Here is a 20,863-nt window from a genome sequence, read left to right as displayed (position 1 = left end):
TAAGCAGAAACAACAGCTCATCCAGAAGCTCAGAGGTAGATGGATGACTGGTGATTAACAGACAGCAAAGAACAGCAGAGTGGCTGACAGAGTGAGGAGTGGAAGAAGGGAAACAGACAGATAAAGGGAGCATGATTTTGTAAGAATTTTGAAGTTGTGTGAGATGGAAGTAACAAAGACAGGAGTCAAAAATCACAATTACATGAAATGTTGTAATTTGCTTTTTTAACTTAGTAATATGTTCTGGAAGAAAAGCTTTATAGCAACTCATGCATAGTTAAGTGGCCCCAAAATATATGTTGAATGAACAATCTAATTCAGAAAATAGAGTTAACTGATTTTTTTTTAATGATCTATCTGGAAGTATAGATGTACAATGATTAATTTAACCAATTTTGTTTTTTCATTGCAAAGACCATTCTTTCCTTACTGATTCAACTTTGTCCAGTACCAAGGGTATATATGTACATAGGCTTGTTTCTGGCCTCTTCGTTCTGTTGTACTCTTCAATTTGTCTATCTCTGGGTTAATACAACACTTTCTTAAATAGCTAGAACTTACAATAAATCTTGAAAATTCTTTTACCTTGTTCTTTTTCAGGTGTTTTTTTTCATGATTTTAGGTCCTTTGACTTCCCGAATATATTTTAGAATCACCTTATCAAGCTTACCAATACACAAAATAAATGTGTAAGGATTTGTGTGACATTTCATTAAACTATAAATTAATTTGGGGAGAATCAACATCTCTGCAGTATTGAGACACGCAACCACTAAACATGGCATATTTCTCCATTTAGTTGGGTCTTATTTTACATCTTTCTGTATAATTTTAGAATTTTTTTCTGTGGCTGTTTTCCATATCTTTTGTTGGATTTATTGTGAATTGTAAATTCTAGCTTTTTCTAAATTTTATTTTAACTAATTATTTGTTAATATATGAGTAGATTTTTAAGTCATTAACTCTAACAATACACTGTATATTCTTTTGAAATTTGCATGGACACAGTCATGTTATCTGCAAATAATGACAGAGTTTTCTGTCACCCTTTGCACTGCTAAGACCTCCAGTTCAATGTTAAATGGAAGTGGTGATAGCAGGCATTTTTCATTTGTTTGATTACAGAGGAAAAGCTTTTAATGTTTTACCACTAAGTATAATGTTTTCTGTAGGTTTTTAGCTACAGGTTTAAGGACATTCCTTTCTATTTCTAGAGAGTTTTAAAATAATGAGTGATTCTAAATTTTAATAACTGAATTTTCTGTATCTATTTAGGTGATCATATAATATTCCCTCTCTAATTTTTTCATTACTGAGTGTTGAATGTTTATCTTGTAACCACTTACTGTACTAAATTCTTATTTCAAAATTTAAAAAAATTATATGGAATTGTTTTATTTGTTTTCTTATTCAAGTGGAAAATAACAATATAACAAAGCTTAAATATAGAGCTTTACTAACAAGATAGAGGCATTATTATATTTTTCCTGACATTAATGGGAATGCTTATAATTTTTCACTTAAAAAAGTATGTTTATCTAAGTTTCCTTCTCTTCTGAGCTTACTAAAATATTTCCATGAGGAACAGATGTTGAATGTAATCAAACACTGCTTTTCTTGGTTGGCATCTATCAAAGTTACCAAGCAATGCCTTCTTTACAACAAATCAGCCATGCCCTCAAAGTTAAAAATGTAGTTCAATAATGTTTAATAATTTCCCCCTCATTTTTATAAAACTTCAAGCCCATTTATCTTGTTCTGGTATTAGACCTAAAAAAAAATCCAAAATTTTCCATTATTATACATCAACATTGGACAAAATTTGCTACGAAGGGTTAAAATATGACCCTGATCATTATTCATTTCCACAGTGTTCATTATTTTTAAAGATGTCCTTTGACTTTATGAATTTATGGGTACATAATGCAGTATAAAACATTCCTTTCTTTATCAGTAGTTCAACGACATGAAGGTAATAATAGCAGTAAGAGTATAATACTAATCATGATTTACAGAGACCCTACCATTCTCTCACTCATTCAACAAATAGTTACTGAGCATATTTTATGTGTTGAGGTGGAAAGCTCTAGGATGACAGCATGTACTCACTTTTCATGAAGGTAGGCTTATGAACCATAAATCTTAAGTTCTGATGTACTCACACTCACATAATCTCAACTATGTCTAGGCCTTATTCTTACATTGCCCAGCAGTTAAGATGCAAGAAAGCTGGAGATGAAGGATGAACTTTTACGATAAACTTGGAGTTTTAATGCAGACTTTCATCTAAATGCATCTCCAGTTTCTCAAGTGGCAGATTTAACAGGTCAGATAAAATAATGTTGTTAAATATGACCCAATTTAGGACTGGGGACCTGAAAGCAGTAAGTTTCAGGCCTCTACGAGGATCTGATTTATCCAAGAGGCAGCTCTCTGATTTATCTATTTTAATGGCAGCTTCAGCGGGATTATGCTTTGGAGTATCCTTATGTTATAAATCCAAAGCAGCATGTAGAAGGATTCAGTTCTCAAATTTCCTAAGGAAATCCTCCAGGCAGTCTTGATAAACACTTCTAACTTCCTGCTAGGCACTGTTCTTTGTAATGGGACATAGAGGTGAAGGAGAGAAATCAGATTTCTGCCCTCAGGGAGTATATATCCTTTGGCAGGCACTGCACTAAATGCCTTATGTTAATCTTTTCATCCTTAGAGGTGAGCAGTAAAATTATTTTGGCAACAGATAAGAAAAAGACCTCGAGAGGTTAAATGCATACCAAAGGTGACATCATTTAGAAAGTAGCAAGGAAAAATTCTAACATATTTAGAAAGTCTTTGCTCTCATTGTGGATTATTTATAATGAACAGTCTTCCAACTTTGTCTTTAAGTGAAAAATAAGCCAATAAATGAGTATGGAATTCCCAGGTGGAACAAAGTCACTAAAACAACGATCCTTTAATTTTTACATAGGAATAACCCTTAGACAGAAAAAAAAAAAAAATTAACAGTATTTCTTGCATCTAGGGAACACAGTCCAAAGGGGCATACATTAAGATAAAATTTCTTAAGCCATAGGTCCCCTCTTAAACATGTGTACAAATTGTATCCTACTTCAGAACAGATGTGCCTTTTTATAGGATACAAATATTTTAAATTGCTTATCATCAGAAACAACTGCTACTAATAGGTTTCCTAGCTATGTGTGTGTGAATGGGCAATGGAGTTTATCAGTCTCAGAAAACTGGGTTAAATCCAAGAGGTCTAATCTTTCACATCAGGTTTAGCCTATAGGCAGATTTGTTTCCTCAGGTTAAATATTATATTTTTTGAACTCACATTTATATTAATATGTGACTACAAATGGCAAACGTTTCTTTTCGTTTTTTTTTTAAACACCTTTATTAGAGCATAATTGGCAAACGTTTCCAACTGCTTCATGAGCTACATCAGAGTAACCATTGAAGAGAGATGCCTAAATGTGTGAAGTGGCGATCAAGAGAAGGTTCTCGGGCAACCCTTGACAGGAATTTCAACAAGAGCATATTTCTATTGCTGAAGTCGTTGATATCATTTTGCGGTTTGATAGAACACTGACCTATTTCACTGGTCAGTTTCTTTAAGAGTCACAGGGAAATATTTCTCAAGTGACTTTTTCTGTGAAGGAATTTGCATGAGAATGTTCTTATTTTACCATTGACACTGTAATTTTATCATATATAAATGGAAGAGTTTCAAGTGACTCACACTCCCCACGAACAGATTTCTTCATCTAACTCTCAAACTTCATTTTTGCTGCAGTGAGTGATTTTGGCACATGTAAAGAAGACATTACTTTTCCTTTTCTTTTTTGTATTGGAGTTACTGAGTGTCTAGCTCTGAGAGTCATTCTTAACTATTCAGAGGGAACAATGAATTAATACAACTTTGTCATAATTTCTTTTATTCCATGAAGAAAAATAATGGTTCAGTGTTGAATTTGTAATCTATAATATATCTGACCAGTACTTTCTCATAGCTAAACCAATAAAATATGCTATCAAGATAATTCCTATTTTGTTACAAATTTATATTGGACCAATAAGTATTCAGAATTACTCAAAATATTTTTTAACCAAAAAATTAACATTTTAAATGAATTCAATGAATAATCATTGCTGATGCAGTCTTAGTACACAATTTTTTAAAAAGTCCCTCTCTATGCACTTTTATTTAAAAAAATTCAAGGTTGTCTGACATGGAAAAGAGAGCACCTGATGATTTTGGTTGCATATTTACGTAACATGTATGTACATTTGTGTGAAGACAAAAATTTAAGCTTCATGTTCTAATCTTTTAAATAAAACATACTGAAAAAGGGTATCTCACGTTAATCCTTGTAGCTTTGAAGGCATGGTACCCTAATTTGGGAAACACAACTTTAAGCATTTAGATTTTTTTTACTATATTCTTTCAACTAATCCAAAGACACTACAGTTAAAGAACATCTATATTATCTGAGATTATCAGTTTTGTATGTAGGACTTTTTTTTCCATATGATTTTGTTTAGGGTCCTGGGAAGAGAACCCATTATGCAAGAAATCAACTTCGTTCTCTTTTGAACTCATCAGTTCTGCCCGTGATCCAAGAAATTCAATTAGCTTTCAATCATTTCATCTAGGAAACACAGTTGATGACTAGACCATGCCATTCCCTGGGATTATCTATAGAATCAAAGGAAGTAACATATAAAAAGTTATTGGAAATAGAATAATATTATGCAAATATTATTTCAGAAAGCTTACTACCAAATAAGTAAAAAAATGAATATATATATGAGCCCAAAAGGTAGTAAACTACAGATAGAGAGATACAAAGGAAAACACATGTACAGATTTATGGTTCTGTGAAAACTGACTTGTGGTAAACTCTTTTGAAATCCTCTTTCAAATCCTTTTGAAAGAGATGTTAGGGATTAAAACAAGAGGCAACTTTAGAGTTTCTTATCTTTTTCTCTTTTCTTTTCACTTTTTCTCCTGCTTCATAGTTTAGAACTTGGCTTAAAAAATGAAAGATTTTGCTGTTTTCCAAGTTGAAGTTTCAAGTCTTCATAATTCATCTACAAGGTCAGCAAGTCTCATGCAAATGTCATCACAGGCCCCTAACTGCATACAAACAAGAATTCCAGGCTCCATGGCTTTGAATACAATAAGTAATTCCTACACTTTCTTATGGAGGCTCCTTACAAAATTTAGCCAAATCAGAGCAAATGGAATAAAGAAACTAGGGAAATATTGATGGGCTGGTCTTACTATGTATAAGTACTATGCCAGTGAAATGACATTCCAGGCTTCTATCCTCACCTCCCCTCCAAAAGCTACCTTATTTTATTGATGTATTGTAAAAGCTGTCATATCTGCAGTTTAAAAAATGTAGTTTAAAAAGTCAATTTAGTTCAGATTAGTGCTTATAATGAAATTTTTAAAAATGGGACACTATCACAACGAAAGGAGAAATGCCACTTATTTTAACTTGCATTTCCCTTTGAATCTGCTTTCTTCATTTAAGGAAAGTTGGACGTCATGATTGTTAGTTCCTCTAGGTTCTGTTTTTTTGTTTGTTTGTTTTTTCTTACAAGTATTTACTTCTGTAGGTATCCACGGTTAAGCTAAGGCAAAGAAAAACTTTGACCCACATTTATGGAATTACAACAATCCATGAGATGACAATTTGCAAAGTACTAAAAAAAAATCAAGAAACTTTAATGATAAAAGAACCCAGGGATCTGCATTCCTGTCCTGTACTCCGTTTCTCAATTCTGAAGAGAAACCAGATAGAAAGCCATTGAATTATGTTTTGAGACATTTGAGCATAAAGAGTCTTGTCTCACCCTATAGCCGTGAGAAATAAACAGGAAGGAATACAGGGAAAACTGGGAATTTCTGGCATTGTGTCTGCACACTCTAGGTGGCTCAGAGACTCTTGACTCCTGTGTTTGTGAAGTGAAGTCCAGAAGCACTCTCTCTGGATGCTATCAACATTTTCAGCAGCTTCACAGTTGTACTTGTTGGGACAGTCATTGTGTCTGCTCTTCCCAATGGCCCCTCATAATTAAGACTGTTCTTTCTAAAGCTCAAAGTTCAGAGAAGAAGCTCCAGGCTGTTCTTTGTGATGGGGTGGCCCATGTTAAGAATAAGGATGGGCAACAGAATCCATGATGGCTTGGCATGAAGGACCCTGTCCAGTAGGGTCAAAGGCAACTAGTTAAGTCAATTAGACTGTCTCTCTCTGGAATTTATATCAGAGAATACTGGCCAGTAGGGAAAAAGAAGCAGAATATGCTAGGTAGAGATAAGCAGAGGAGAAGGTCTTCATTTCCTTTAGAAACTGGTCGGCCATATTGGTTTCTGGAGTTTGTTACGTTACAGTTTGAGTCCACGTATACCCTGTTCCCCAAGGAAACCAGATAGAATCTAGTTCTTGCTATCAAAATACCTCACTAATGCAAATAATTTGTTATTCTGAAGTCTGGAGTTTTGTTTTGCTTCAAGCTGTCTTCAAGCTGCTCTTCTCTTTAGCTGAAGAGCGGGGGATCTTATACTTACTAAACCAAAGAATCTGCCTGGCAGGCCAAATGGAATATAGGGGAATACATGGAAAATTTCTTCTCACACTTCTGGAGGAGGAAATGGGTAAAGTAAAAAGCATAATCTGCATGTGGGAGGGGAGGTAGGCCAGGAAATTTATGCTTAATGGTCCGAGTCTGGTCTGTGAAATAGGTTATCTGTTTCTAAAGACAGCTAACCCGAGGTGTGAGAGTGATTGAAAATTCTGAAACAACCCATTTGGACGGCATTTTAATGGATGGTTGCCTTTGTTGCCTAGCAGTGGGCTCGGCAGAGATATTACATGAGAATATCAATTTGCAGGGACTGAGTCATGATACTTTCTTGACTCTATTCAACAGAACTCAGCCGCAAGGGGACTAAAAGAGTAAGGGAAGCAGAGAGAGGAGTTGGCAAGGATGTGAAAAACCTTTGTGTCCAGTAAACCAATTTTATTTTCATTTTTCTCTAAATGCCATTCATTGTAATATAATTTTTTAATGCCACGCAGAGTACAGCATCCTCTGAAACTCTTATGATCAGCTCTTAACCCAGAATGTGAATACCCAAGAGTGAAGTAAGATCCTGTATTGTTCATAAATAGAGGACTCCCTCAGAGAGGCAGGAAAAGCCATTTCTTTCTTTCAAGTCTCAAACAGGGTCAAGAGGGGCAGCCTCTTAATGCTAATACTGTGGTCAGGACTCGGGCACTTAAGGTATCCACACATGCTGTGTCTCAGATGGCTTAGTCCTTATTCATGACCCAGATCTGTGAGCTTAGTGGTGGTGGTGAGAGTGGGTGGATTTTTGTCTCATTTTTATCTGTATCTTAGTAGTATCCAAATAAAAAGTGGCATAAAACACTTCCAGCTTTTCAGAACAAAGAGAACAAGGTATTTAAATATACGGGGCCTCTCAAAAGTATATCCGAGTTAATGACACTCATTGAAGCACCAAGACCAACGTTGGATCCATTAATGAACTTGATTTCTTTTTTGGTAAATTATGTGCACTGACATTTACACTTCAAGTTTTTCCTTAAGTTTTGATATCCATATAATATCAGAGAACATAGCTTAAGATAACAGTATTATTTACACAGAAAAGTAAACAAGTGCACATAATTTTTAAGGTTCCCTTATTATTTTTAATTCACCAGCCTACTTTTATAAATTCACTCTATACATAATGTTTAAGAATTAACAAAAGAAATATTGTATAATTTTCTTTAGAATTTTAAATATCTAAATAACAGAGAGTTTAAGTAACTTTTTTAAATGGTAAAGAATCACAGTCACATTCAACTGAGGCTTCTTGAACCTCAATAATAGGTTCTTCAAAGTGCTGGATGGAATGTGTGATAGAAAAGATCCTCAACATTTGATCTACATATGCTGACCAAGGAACTTAGAGAAGAGCTGAAAAGGAAATCACAAAACATATTAAATCATATCTAAAAAATAAAGGTACATAATTGAGATTTTAGGATAAAAGATACTACTGAGACAGGCTCTTGGAAATTAATGGTAGGGTGAGTCTCATGGGAGATTTCTCTGAGAAGAAAAGTGGAAAACAATATAGAGAGGTTCAAGGCACCTGGTAATGGGCCAAAACAGAAAAAAGAAAGAAGGTGACAGCCTTGGCATCATCAGTCAAATTATCCCATGGGGGTCTCCCAGGGCAGTCGTTATAGCAGATCCTGAACCAAACACCCAGGGGACACTTGGTGGTAGCACAGAGATAATAGTTCTGGGAAGGGACTCTGTCCACCAAGGCTCGGGATATTCAGGAAGGAGGATTAGTGCCCAAGGAAGGTTATACGGTCACCTTGGTGAAACTGCAGCCAACGTGGGCTCTGAGGAACCTTGAGAAAACTGTGGTCTGAATTATGAAGCAGCACATACCCGGAAGCCTGCATATGGGAGGGGTGGATTTGAGCACACAGGGTAGAATTTAAGACCCCACACTCTGGAGCATGACTCCTGGATTCGAATTGTGGCTTTGTCTCCTGCAGGCTGTATCCTCTGGCAAATCATTTTATTTCTCTGGGGTCTCAATTTCCTAATCTAAAAATGTAGATAAAAGTGATACTACCTCATAGACTTGTTATGATGATTAAATAAGTTACTGTATGAAAAGTACTTAGAGTAAGGCTTGAAATATAAGAAGCACTGTATTAAATGTTAGCCATTGTTATATGACTTCTATACACTTAATGTTTCATGTTTAAATTGTATTTTCTGTTAAAGTAAACTTTTTAATATATTTTAAGGGACTAGAACTTGTTTCACATTCAGATACTTTTGGACTTTTGGAAGTGGGGAAGAGGGAATATGTCCCCTGCTTTACTTGGGACATACTGATATAACCAACAAGCATATTTACTTAGGTGATATACTAGACAGTATGTAATTCAGTAATAAATGAAGCATATCATGAAATAATTCATGTTCTGTAGAATTAAAGAAGAAAAGAGTAGTTGGTACTAGAATAATCTGAGAAGATTTTGTGGATGAGGTCCAGAGTCTCAAGGGATGGGTAGGACTGAATCAGACCTAGATCAGACACCCCCTCTATTCTAGTAATTTTATGATTCTTAGGGAGCGTTTTTGATGAGGCTATGCATGTGAGTTAAACAGACAAAGCAGGAATGAATGTATATTGACAACGTGATCTATCCTGACAAGAATTCATCTGGGAATAATAGAGGTGGTGTGGATGAACCTTGATAAAGACAATCAAATTTATAAGGTCCTCAAAAGTAAGAGGTAAGAAATGGCAAGTCAAAGACAATTACTGAAGAGAAATGACGTGCCCTAATTTAGATGACTAGATGCCTTTTAAGTCTGCCATGGAGAACAAGTTATTTACCATAAAGTTGTAGAAAGAAGTTTAATTAACAGAACATACTACATAACATCTGAAAGTGAGAAAATTAGCCTGGCAGAGATATGCAGGCAGGATACTGAGGTCTAGCTCACTGCTAGGAAGATACTGGCTTCAGCTCTATTTGCTGTATTAGTTCACATCCTCTTAAACAGGAAGGGAAGCATGAGTCAACAGAGGCAAGCTCACCCATCTCTAAGACTCTGCCCCTTACAGATCTGAGTGTGTCAGATGAAGTTGGAGGATGTGGAGGGATGGGACTCCGGCAGACAAATAAAGCCTATTTATCTTTTTCCTGTGGCCATGGCCTGAAAGAGCTTTTTTCGTCCAATATATAGTTTTCTCCTTTGTTTTAAATTGTAGGAGGGATAATTTGTGAACTGCAGCACTATGATTGCTTTGTCCAAGCAATGACATGTCAAACACAGGCTGCAGCCCAATCACGTTTTTAACCTCCACCTTTCCTGGCCCTCTCTATGCTCCTCCCGTATCTCCCCACCCTGTCTCAATGACATGTCAATAATTGTGCCTGCCTTACTGCCACCCACTTTAAAGAAAGGCATCCCGGTCAGACCCTGATGGGATAGCCTGAGGGGACTATTTTTGGTACCATGTTAACCCATCCACCTCGGGTATAGTTAATGGGACAAGGGATGGCAGCTAGACTGAAAGGCTGATTCCTACTCATGAGATCCCCAGAGCTCTCTTGAACTCCAAAGGACCTTCCAGGCTCTGTGACAGATGTCCTTCTGCTTTTCCTGAGGCAGGCTGTCAGCCCTTCCTTGGGATTTCTCATACAAGTCCCTTGTCTCCATTAGTTGAGGCAACTTGCGAGTCCCTCATCCTTGAAACCAAGGATCTGAAACAGCTCTGCCAGTCTTCAAGCTAGTGTCTTTGGCCACAGACAGTTGTCAACTAATATTTGTAGTTTTCTAAGTGGATATAAACAAAAGCTTCTTTCAGAGGTAACTTTACTATTAAAGGGCATTTTCAAGACTCAAAAAACCTACCAGACTCACCGAAAGAATTTCTAATGGTAGAATTTCAGAAACAAACCAGATAGCAGGAAAGAATATTTTTGGCAGGGGCTCTGCCTGGAGTTCCTTAATCATATATACTTTCCAACAGTAAATGTTGAAAAAACCCTAGAGCATGCGATCAAAGTCTTAGCTTTGGGCCCTAGTCCTAGCTCTATTTCTTGCTACTTCTTTTAATCGTGGGCAAGCCTCTTAATTCTTTGGATCTCGGTTTTCTAGTTTGCATATTTATTGTCAGAATAAATTAACTATAAGGGCTCTTCCTGCTCTAATATTCTGTGATTCTGTCATATTGCTTCTACTCAACCACAAGAGCAGCCTATACATTCAAGTTCATGAAACAGAGATTCCTTGCAAAAGTGAAATTCTCCAAGTGTTTAGGACATGCATCCCCATGAACTCCCCTGACTCCCTTGGAATGGAGACAGATTCTGCACTATACATTCTGGAAAAAGGAGAGAAAAGTAATACCTGTGTGGGAACTATAAGTACTGTTTTCTTCTAAAGGGCAGCGCATATATCTATTAAAAACTATAATTTGTGTTTCCAAATTTCCAGTTGAAAATATTAGAAAAATTAAAAATTAGACTCAAATAAGTTTCAATATCAAGAAATTATAGGAAAGGACACTGTATTTCTCTATTTAAAATATTTACTAGGATAATAATTACAGCTAACATTTATTGAGCACCTAAAATTTGCTAGCAATTTTGCTATACATTCAAAAACTGAAGTTCAAAAGAATCTTATATTATAAAATGTACCACCCTTCTGACAATAATTTTGAGTCTAACCGATCATCACTGTGTTGTGCCCAGACTCTGAACTTGATGTACACTAGTGTTGCCCCAGACTTGCTTAATAAAAACTATATTAAAAATAGAAGATAGTCACCAAATATTCCAATATTTGTATCATCTTAGAGATGAAATTAGTGAGTCCATATCTCATCATAAATCTCTTTTATCCAAATTATTTTTCTGGACATAGTTCAAGTAGAACAACCAATTTATTTATGTCAGCTCTTGCTCTTTTCAATGACCTCTTATTGAGTAATGTATTATATGAGGAGGCTGGTTAGCAAACAATAGCTTGCTACAGAAACACTGACTCAGGCCTTCTGCTAGACATTCACATTGCTCCTTTTCTATCCCTTGGCAAAAAGACACAAACTTGTTGTAGAAATGACAGCTTCATACCAATGACTGTTCACCCTAAAATCATCTCAAATGTGAAACATGTGTCTGCATTCATGCATACTCACACATTCACTGCTAATCTTACTTGGTAAAATGACTTGTCGCTTCCAGGTCTGTGTCTTGTGGACGAAGATTATTATACACATATTTCAGGTCTTGGATTCCACTTAGCTCAGGCAATCCTGCAGGTAGCATCTTAGCAACACAAGCAAACACACAAACAAAACAAGATAAATAAAACAGAAACAAAAAACCTCAGAATAAATGTAAATCAAATCTCCATCTTGTCTTCTTGTTGAAGAGACATATTCAGCGTGGGAGAATAGAAATAATAAGAGCTCTAATGTCAGAATTTCTGGACACATCATTTAAAATCTAAATGATCTTGAAAAAGTCTCTTAACCTGTTTGAACCTCTATTTTCTCATTTTTAAAGTGGATATAAAAATATCCAAAAAAAAAAAAAAATATCCAACATGTTCTGGGAGAATCAAATGCTAATGACTAAGAATAGAGTATAGAGTATAGAGATACTCTATATAATACTCTATAGAGTATAGAGATACATATAAATTATAACACAAAAATTATATCACAATACCTATTTTCAAGAAGAAAAACTTAATGCCCTAAAACCTGTAAGTGAAGTGTCCAGGTCAAATGGTGTGTAAGGACAGAGAATAAAACTCATCTTTCTGGTTCTTAATCTTAGGCTCCATTCCTTTGCTTTTTAATCTTATGTTCTTTCATGACTCTATGACTCATACTACAAGAACACAATTTTCCCTAGTTAAGTGGTGACTGAATTTACTAAAAGTTATTAAAACAATGAAACAATTAAAGATTAAATTGTACAAAGGCTCAGGTATCTTTTCTGCCAAACTTTGGAAAAATCCTACGCTTAAATTACAGTATAGATTGAAGGGATAATATTCTCTTTAGTTATAGGCAAACATCTTAGAAAAAAAAATAGACCTTTCTGAGATAAATTTGAACCCTGAGAAAAAAAAGAATATCATCAGTGTACCTCATGACTAAAATAAATTATTCCCTGCTCTGGGAACAGAGGCACTTTTACAGCAGTGGGAAGTTAAGAACAATGTTGTTGATCCTAAAAATAATAGATAAACTGAGAATACAGCTATGGAGGATGGGTGAAGTTGTGATTGACTTGATGAAGTTCAAGTGAGAAAAATGGGTTTGAAACTGTTTTCCTTTCCTACTCTTCCCACCCAGACTGAGGGGATAGAATATATAGGTGGACAGAGGAGAGCAAGATACCTTCCATTTGTTTGCAGAAGAGATCCAGGATAGCTTTCTGGAACATTGGGTATCCTGTGGGTGAGCGACAAGAGATGGGGCTGAAAAGGCAAGTAGTGCAGGATGTTTTAGCAATCAGAAAGGTTTTGTACTTTGTCCCAATGGCAAGGAAAGTTCTTTTAATGTTTTAAGATGAGCATTAAAAGAATGAATTGTGTTCGAGAAAGATCATCATGGTTATATGTGAAAAGTAGATTGAAGTGCGGCCAAATAAGAGGCTGGACTAGTAGACTGTTTAGGAATGAAGAAAAGTTATTACATTTTAAATATACGTAGGAAGTAGAATTGAGAAAACTGGGTGATTGGATATATTTGGAGGGTTGGGTGGGGTCTAAAGCATGAATATAGATTTGGGAGTCATTAGCACGCAGATGGTAATTGAAACCATGGGAATGGATTAGGTAGTCCTGGGAAGTTGTCAGCTGTCTTTCCTCATGGATGTCTTTCCAATGGATGATATCAGATTCATGATATCTAAATTTGAGCAAATTTTCTTCTCCCATAAACTCTTCCTCCTTTTTCCTGTTTCATATTTCACTGCCATCATTGTCCAAATAACAAGAAATTCGTATCTTCTTTGATTCTCTTTTTCTTGATTCCCAATGTCAATCACTTAATTCTATAAAAACCATCTCAACAGTCTCATGTATTCATTCCCTTTTCCACTGCAATTATTGTCCTAGTTCAGCTCCTCATCTTCATTTGCTTCGATAACTTGAATAGCGCTTTTCTAGTTCTTCATTTGCTATCTCTCTAATTACATAATTTCTGAGTTATCTGTCTAAAATCCAAGCTAGATGATGGTACTCCCTTCATCAAAAACAAAGAAACTTCTAGGTTCTCAGGTGACTATATATAAAAGTCCAAAATGTTCATTCTGTTCTAAATGCCTTTCTTAATCTACCTGCGATCTATCACTTCAACCTCACCGTCTACATAGGTCTCCATCTGTGCCACAGACTGGGTGCACTTGATTCCCCCCATTTCCCACACATGTCACGCCCATGCTCTTTAAGCATCCACAGACACTTATACTTTTCTTTCAGCCAGGATCCCTTTCCTCTCCTTCCTTGTCTATTGAAATTCTTTTTGAAGGCTCATCTCAAATACGTCTTCCTCCGTGAAATCACCACAGATCCTCTTGATAAGATTTTATAACTTGCTTTCTTTGTACAGTAATCCTATTTTGGTTACATGTCTTTCATAGTATTTATTTCTGCCTAGCTTTAACTACGTTTTCTCATGTGTATGTTTGTCACGTTAGATTTTAAGTTCTTTGAGAACATAAATTAGGTTTTTATTCCATGTTGAATTGTCTATATTGTTAACGTGGTGCTTTGTAAGTAGTTAGAACTTAATGAATGTCTGTGAAATAATGAATGCATGAGTGAATGAATGAAAATATATCTGTCAGGCATTTAAAACCTATAGATAGCAAGTTCAACCCCAACTAATAAACTTAAAATCAACCATAGGGAGATACATTGCCAATAGCAACTAGAGTCTAGATTAGGTTTTATCTTATCAGTTCTGTACTTAGAGTTCTAGAGACATGTGTGTATTTATTGTGGCAGTTTCCCCCGTTATCACACTATGACTGTCCATTTACTACGAATAAGCTTCTTCCCTAGATATGAATTGCTTTCTAGTTTCTCTGGATATTCTGAATTCACACCTGCTCATTTAGGGCTCTGTCAAACATTTCCTTGGGAAGTAGACCCTATACTTATCCCTTCCTACACACACACACACACACACACACACACACACTACACACTACACACCAGGTGCCAAGTGCATATGGCTTCAAACCCAAGTTCTCTCCCTTTCATGTGGCTGATTAAAGGTAACAAGTGCTAACTTTGCCCTTGTTGATGTGCTTCATTCCTTAGAGAGGAGGCTTTGAGTGATGTGACTCTGCACATCAGAGTATGGATGGCCTCATACCTGGGTCCACTTAGTCAGGTCTGTTCACTGACCCACAGAGATGTGGTTCAAGTGCCTCCCTGGCTTAGATTACATGGGTTATAACTTTAATTGGGGCAGTAAGAAAGAAAAAGCATGGCTAGCACAGATAATAAACAGATAAGTTCTTTTTTAAAGGATAGGAATATTAATTTTTTTTTTTTTACTTTTGCTCTTCCCCTACTAAATCCAAATCTATTTTGATAGTTATGCTTAGGGAAGCAGACACTCTTTGCCACCACGTAGAGAAGTTAGAAAGATTTGTGCTTGGAAATATCTGATATAAAAATGGGTGTGATAAACATTTTAAACTGGGTGAATGGTCCCTATGTTCTTTGGGAGACTTCCATAATAATTGCTACTGATTTTTTAATAAGAGAAAAGCTGACGAAATACAGGCTTTTAAGTTAGTGAATTCAGCTAGCAACATTCTTCGGTCTCTACAGATGTTTTGCTTTTAAGCAAGATGGGAATTTCATGGATTATTTTCCCCAGATTTTCCCAGGAGTAAACAAAAAGGACTGTGAATATGTGGAAACATGCTGCTCTCAACCAAGGATGAACAATTAACTCCATAGCAGACTCACCAAACACTTGTGGCTCATAATCCTTTGTTAGTGACCATTCATGGAAGGTAGAATTTATGACCCATATCAAGTATTTCTCAAGTTGTAACTAGGTTATGGCACAGTAGATTAACTTCTTTTTAAGTAAATTAACACAAAAAGAGTTAGTTTGAGAGAGAATTGAGGGAAATATAGATTTCCCACATAGGTAGAAAATAATCTTTTGTAAATTTAAATTTGGTTTTTATTTTATAAGAAGCTCTACCAGAGAAGGTGTGGTCTTGAAACCTTTACTGATGCTTTGGTTATCTACAGAATCCCATAGGAAAAAAATGTGAAGAGAAGAGTTTCAAGAGGTAAATAACCAGAAAGAGAGATAATAACACACTGCTGTTTTACATATCTTTATTCAGTGGTCTAATTGGTCCACATTGCTGCTTAGCTCTGCTTCAATTTCTGTAAAAGTTTAAATCTAAGATTATAAGATTAATCTGAATTAGTGCACTTCATTGCCAAAATTTCTTCATTAGCCTAAAAGTCATGCTTGAATAATTAAAACATAGGGAAATTTTTTGCAAACACTATATACCAGAAGCCTTCAACATCTGATTTTAATATTACTTCATGAGAAATTATTTCAATACTTGATTAAAATACCATATATCTACCTCTTTTAAATGAAATAACATCATACAAACTCTTCAATGACTATTTAATATATTATGACTCACATGCTAAAAGTTTTCTCTTTAGGTAGGTAGAAACATTTATTAAACAAAAGAAAAAAGCCCACCAATAGCTTTTAGAATCATTTTTTTTCCCAAAAAGCTGTCCTTTCACGTTATTTTAACATCCTTACTTGTCATTCAGCATAATTTTACTGTCACCTGAGAAAGAGTATGAAACGATATTTGTGCTTTTCTGCTTCGAGTTTATTTTTGAAACGTCTGTCACTGGTTGAAGTTGTTGTTAGAATATGGTACTTACTCCTAGTATGCAGTTATTTATATAGCATTTTAGACATTTAGAAATGCTGGATACCTCATTTGCCTGTGTACATGAATTTTACCTTCCTTATTAAATTAAAAATTTTAAGACCGACTGGGTCTCATATGTTAATGTATCCTCCACAGCTTCTGGCACATATTAAGTACTCAAGAGCTCATGGATTCATGAGTTAGACCCTGCTAGAGCCCAAAAGGATATTAGAGTTGATAACTACCTGGATATTTATTATGAAATGGAGTCAAGGTCATGGACTCAGTCTTTGTAGGGTTTTACCCTTGGTATGAATGCAGATTATGAACTATAAACCATCTCATAATTGCAATATGACCTAATAGAATTGGGATACAGAATGAATTTCTACCAATATGAATCATTGGCTGTTACTGGAAAGCCAATTTGAAGACTCTGGAGATGCGCAGGACCTTATATATCCAGTTTATATGTGAAGTGACCAAAGTGTCTTTCTAAATGAAGGACTACATGTATATAGTATATTTAGAAATCCATATTTTTCAAGACAGAGAGGAAAGAAGTAAGGTGTGTATGTTGTTTGAAAAATGAAACACGGATCAAAATCAAATCTTCACTGCAACAAGGTCAACATTTATTTAGCACTACCCAATAGAACTTTTCTGCTATGATGGAAATGTTTTGTATCTGTGCTGTCCAATATGGTACCATGAGCCAGATGTGGCTATTGAGCACTTGAAATGTGGCTAGTGAGACTTAGAAGCTGAGTTTTAAATTTTATTCAATGTTAATTAACTTAAATTTAAATAACCAAGTGATTCGGGGATACTGTATGGACAGTGCTCTTATAGGTTAACAAGGATCTAGTATAATAAATTAATTGGATTCTACTATGTGACAGGTACTGTGCTAAGTGTTTAGATTAATTATCTAATAGGGTTATTATGAAATGTAAATCAGTTAATACACATAAAGCACTTAGCATAATGCTCATGCAAAGTATTCACTATTAGGTCATTTATCAGTCCTACAAGGCAGATGTTATTACCTTCATTTAATAGATGAAGAAACATGAGTCCTACTGGAGTTAAGTAACATACCTGAGGAATGTACCCAGTAAAATGCCAAGCTAGAATTCAAACCCAGGAAGGCCCTGCACCAAGTCTGTGCCCTTAACAGCATCTAGTAGAATTGTCATTTGAAGGCTCTAAACCAGTTATTTTTGATGATTGTATTGACTCCAAACACCATGCTGATTTACAAAAGATGTATTTCTCTCCTACAATTTGCTGCAATTACTAGTGTATGTATGTACCCAAAGGAACCACCACATTTTTGTCCCAGTAGATATGTCTATCAGATCCTTCTCCTCTCACCCTGACTATCTGGTCTGTCCATTGGACAGTGGAATGAAACATTAAAAATTCCCCTGTTGGTCAACAGAGAGCACCCAGGAACATGACTCAGTAGACTCAATGTAGTAAATGTACTACCCTCGAGTCAAGTTGCTAGGAAGTCACCTTACATTTTTGGATCTCAGTTTCTTAATCTGGAAAATAAGCAAGTGATCAAAGGCAGAGATTGGGAGAGAAACCAGGAAAAATCCCTGCTTGTTCTACATCATTGGGTTGCCATAATTGAAAATGAGATAGTATTTTAAAAATACCTTTGAAAAAATTCTAAAGCACAGTGCAATTGGTATAATATTCTAAATTACTATCCTTGACCTTTAATCAAAATATACTGAGATAACCCCTGAATACATCAATATTATTGTGAAGAGAAAGGTTTGAGACAATAACTGTGAACAAATGTTATGAATTATTAAGAAATGTATTTATAAGCTGTACAATGGTACTTTTAGTTTGTTCATTCCATTCTGTTTTGAATAGCTCTTTGGGGAACTCCAAGCCATTAGCAAAGATAGACTACTGAAAGAGAGCCATAAAGGAAGCTTATTATTTCTGTTATTTCCCCAAGGGACTTACCATTTCTAGCAGGTTCAAGAGCAGGCGGCTGTGTCTTCTGACAATATTATAAGCTCGGCAGCAAAGCTCCACAAAATCTTGGAAATGCTGTGGGTTTTTCCCACCCTCTGTAATAAAGTACTCCATCTCTGAAGTAAAAATAAAAGGGGCTCTGTCCCTATAAACCAAAAAACAACACCAACCATAAGCAGGAAGAGAAACGGTTTGAAGGGTTAAATTAGGCAGTGACAGCAACTTATTTCCATTTGAAATTTTTTGTTATTTTCTCTCTAATGCATGAACCTCCTTCATTGTAGGACAGCTGGAGAAACTTACTAACTGTAGACTTTGAATAATGTAGCTGAACTGCAACAGAGAAGGAAGGGTAAGTTATTTTACAAAGTTGACCTATATTGGCTCAAATAGTTAATTCCAAGTTATAGTTGATGTGAATATTATTCATTAAAATTAATGTAAGGCCCAATTAATAACTAAGGTGATTTTACAGAAAGTATATTTATTGCTAAATTTTGAAATGATAGAACAGATCATGTATTTAACCTCATGGTGCTTTTTTTTTTTTTTTAAACCTTTCTTTTTCCCTTAGATGGTATGCTGACCCTTTAGGTAAAAAGTTTCAGGCAAAAGCTAAGATATAGTGGGCCAACATCAGTCCCGGGATCCCCCTTTTGGGCCCCACAGCCAGCCACCACTGGGATCCTGTCCTGCCCACCAGTGGGTTGGCAGCCTCCTCTTGAGCCAGAGCTGGGCAGCCAACCAGATGGGGGGCCAGCCCTTCCTACCTGTGCACCCACAGTAGTCTGCCTCATCACAAAAGAAGGGCCCACTCAGCCCACATAAAGGGCACCCCTAGAGCATACAGCTCTGCCGACCAGAGGGTAGTGTGCTGCTGGGCCCCAGAGGACATCTCCTACATAAGGCCATTTCTCCAAGGTCAGGAAACATAACTGACTTACCTAATACTTAGAAATAAACACGGAGAATTAGGCAAAATGAGGAGACAAAGAAATATATTCCAAAGAAGGAACAAAACCCCAGAAGAACTTAGGAAGTGGAGATAAGCAATCTATCCCATAAAGAGTTCAAGGTAATGGTTGTACAAATGCTCAACAAATTGGGGAGCATTATTTACAATAGCCAAGATATGGAAGCAACCTAAGTGTCTATCGATAGATGAATGGATAAAGAAGATGTGGTGTATATATAATGGAATATTATTCAACCATAAAAAATAATGAAATTTTGCCACTTGCAACAACATGGATGGACCTAGAGGATATTACACTAAATGAAATGAGTCAGACAGAGAGAGACATACATACCACATGGTTTCACTCACATGTAGAATTTAAAAAACAAAACAAACAAACATAGCAAAACAGAAACAGACTCAGAATCAGAGAACAAAGTGGTGGTTGCCAGAGGGGAGGGAGGTGGGGGGATTAGTGAAATAGGTGAGGGAAATTAAGAGTTACAAACTTCCTGTTATAAAATAAATAACTCACAGGGATGTAATGTATAGCATAGAGAATATAGTCAAAAATATTGTAATAATTCTGTATGGTGACAGATGGTAACTAGACTTATCATGGTGACCATTTTGTAATGTATACAATATTGAATCACTATGTTCTACAGCTGAAACTAATTATGATGCTGTAAGCCAGTTATAGTTCAAAAAAAAAAAAAAGAAAAGCTAAGATATGTAATGACAAGTTCTTTCAGAAGGTAATCTGAAAAAAACAGATGTTACCAACTCACTGTGATATGCTTAGTTAAGGGAAAAAAGAGGTAACTATATTTCATTTCTGGAAAAACAGAAAAACAAAGGACCAGAAAGAAAGACCAGAAGATCCTGTTTTCCCTTTATTTGTCAGTTTTTTCTCATGTTATTTGAAACACGAAGAGACCTGAGATGAAGTGTTAGTGCTTCTAATAGAGAGAGCAGAGAGAGGGCTGCTCACCCCCTCTGTGATGAGGTCTCCCTCACTGAATAAGAGCAAGGATGAGACAGAGTTTCAATACTGATTTGGCCAAACGTCATCTAGAACAGCAGTCCCCAACCTTTTTGGCACCAGGGACAAGTTTCATGGAAGAGAATTTTTCCACAGACCAGGGGTGGTGGTGGTGGGAAGGGATGGTTTTGGGATGATTCAAGTGTGTTACATTTACTGTGCACTTTATTTCTATTATTATTACATTGTAACATATAATAAATAATTATACAACTCACCATAATGCAGAATCAGTGGGAGCCCTGAGCTTGCTTTCACTTGCCACTCACTGATAGGGTTTTGATATGAGTCTGCAAGCAATTGATTTATTATGGTCTCTGTGCAGTCAGA

General features: G+C 35.9%; 1 protein-coding gene across 3 annotated transcripts in view; it reads right to left on the bottom strand.

Annotated features, from left to right (window-relative positions):
• The window catches only part of PIK3C2G (phosphatidylinositol-4-phosphate 3-kinase catalytic subunit type 2 gamma), a 346,938-nt gene that overhangs the window by 98,000 nt on the left and 228,075 nt on the right, over positions 1-20,863 (bottom strand). For all 3 annotated transcript variants that reach the window (XM_068560099.1, XM_068560101.1, XM_068560102.1), the window contains 2 exons: positions 18,519-18,675; positions 11,788-11,897 (listed from right to left, as the gene is read on the bottom strand). In XM_068560099.1, coding sequence (XP_068416200.1) covers positions 11,788-11,897; positions 18,519-18,675 — 267 coding nt within the window. The remainder of the gene's footprint in view (positions 1-11,787; positions 11,898-18,518; positions 18,676-20,863) is intronic.

The sequence above is a fragment of the Eschrichtius robustus genome, chromosome 13 (assembly GCF_028021215.1).
Source record: "Eschrichtius robustus isolate mEscRob2 chromosome 13, mEscRob2.pri, whole genome shotgun sequence".
Taxonomy (NCBI): Eukaryota; Metazoa; Chordata; class Mammalia; order Artiodactyla; family Eschrichtiidae; genus Eschrichtius; species Eschrichtius robustus.
Note: the sequence above shows the minus strand (reverse complement) of the source record. Positions and strands in the feature narration are given on the sequence as shown.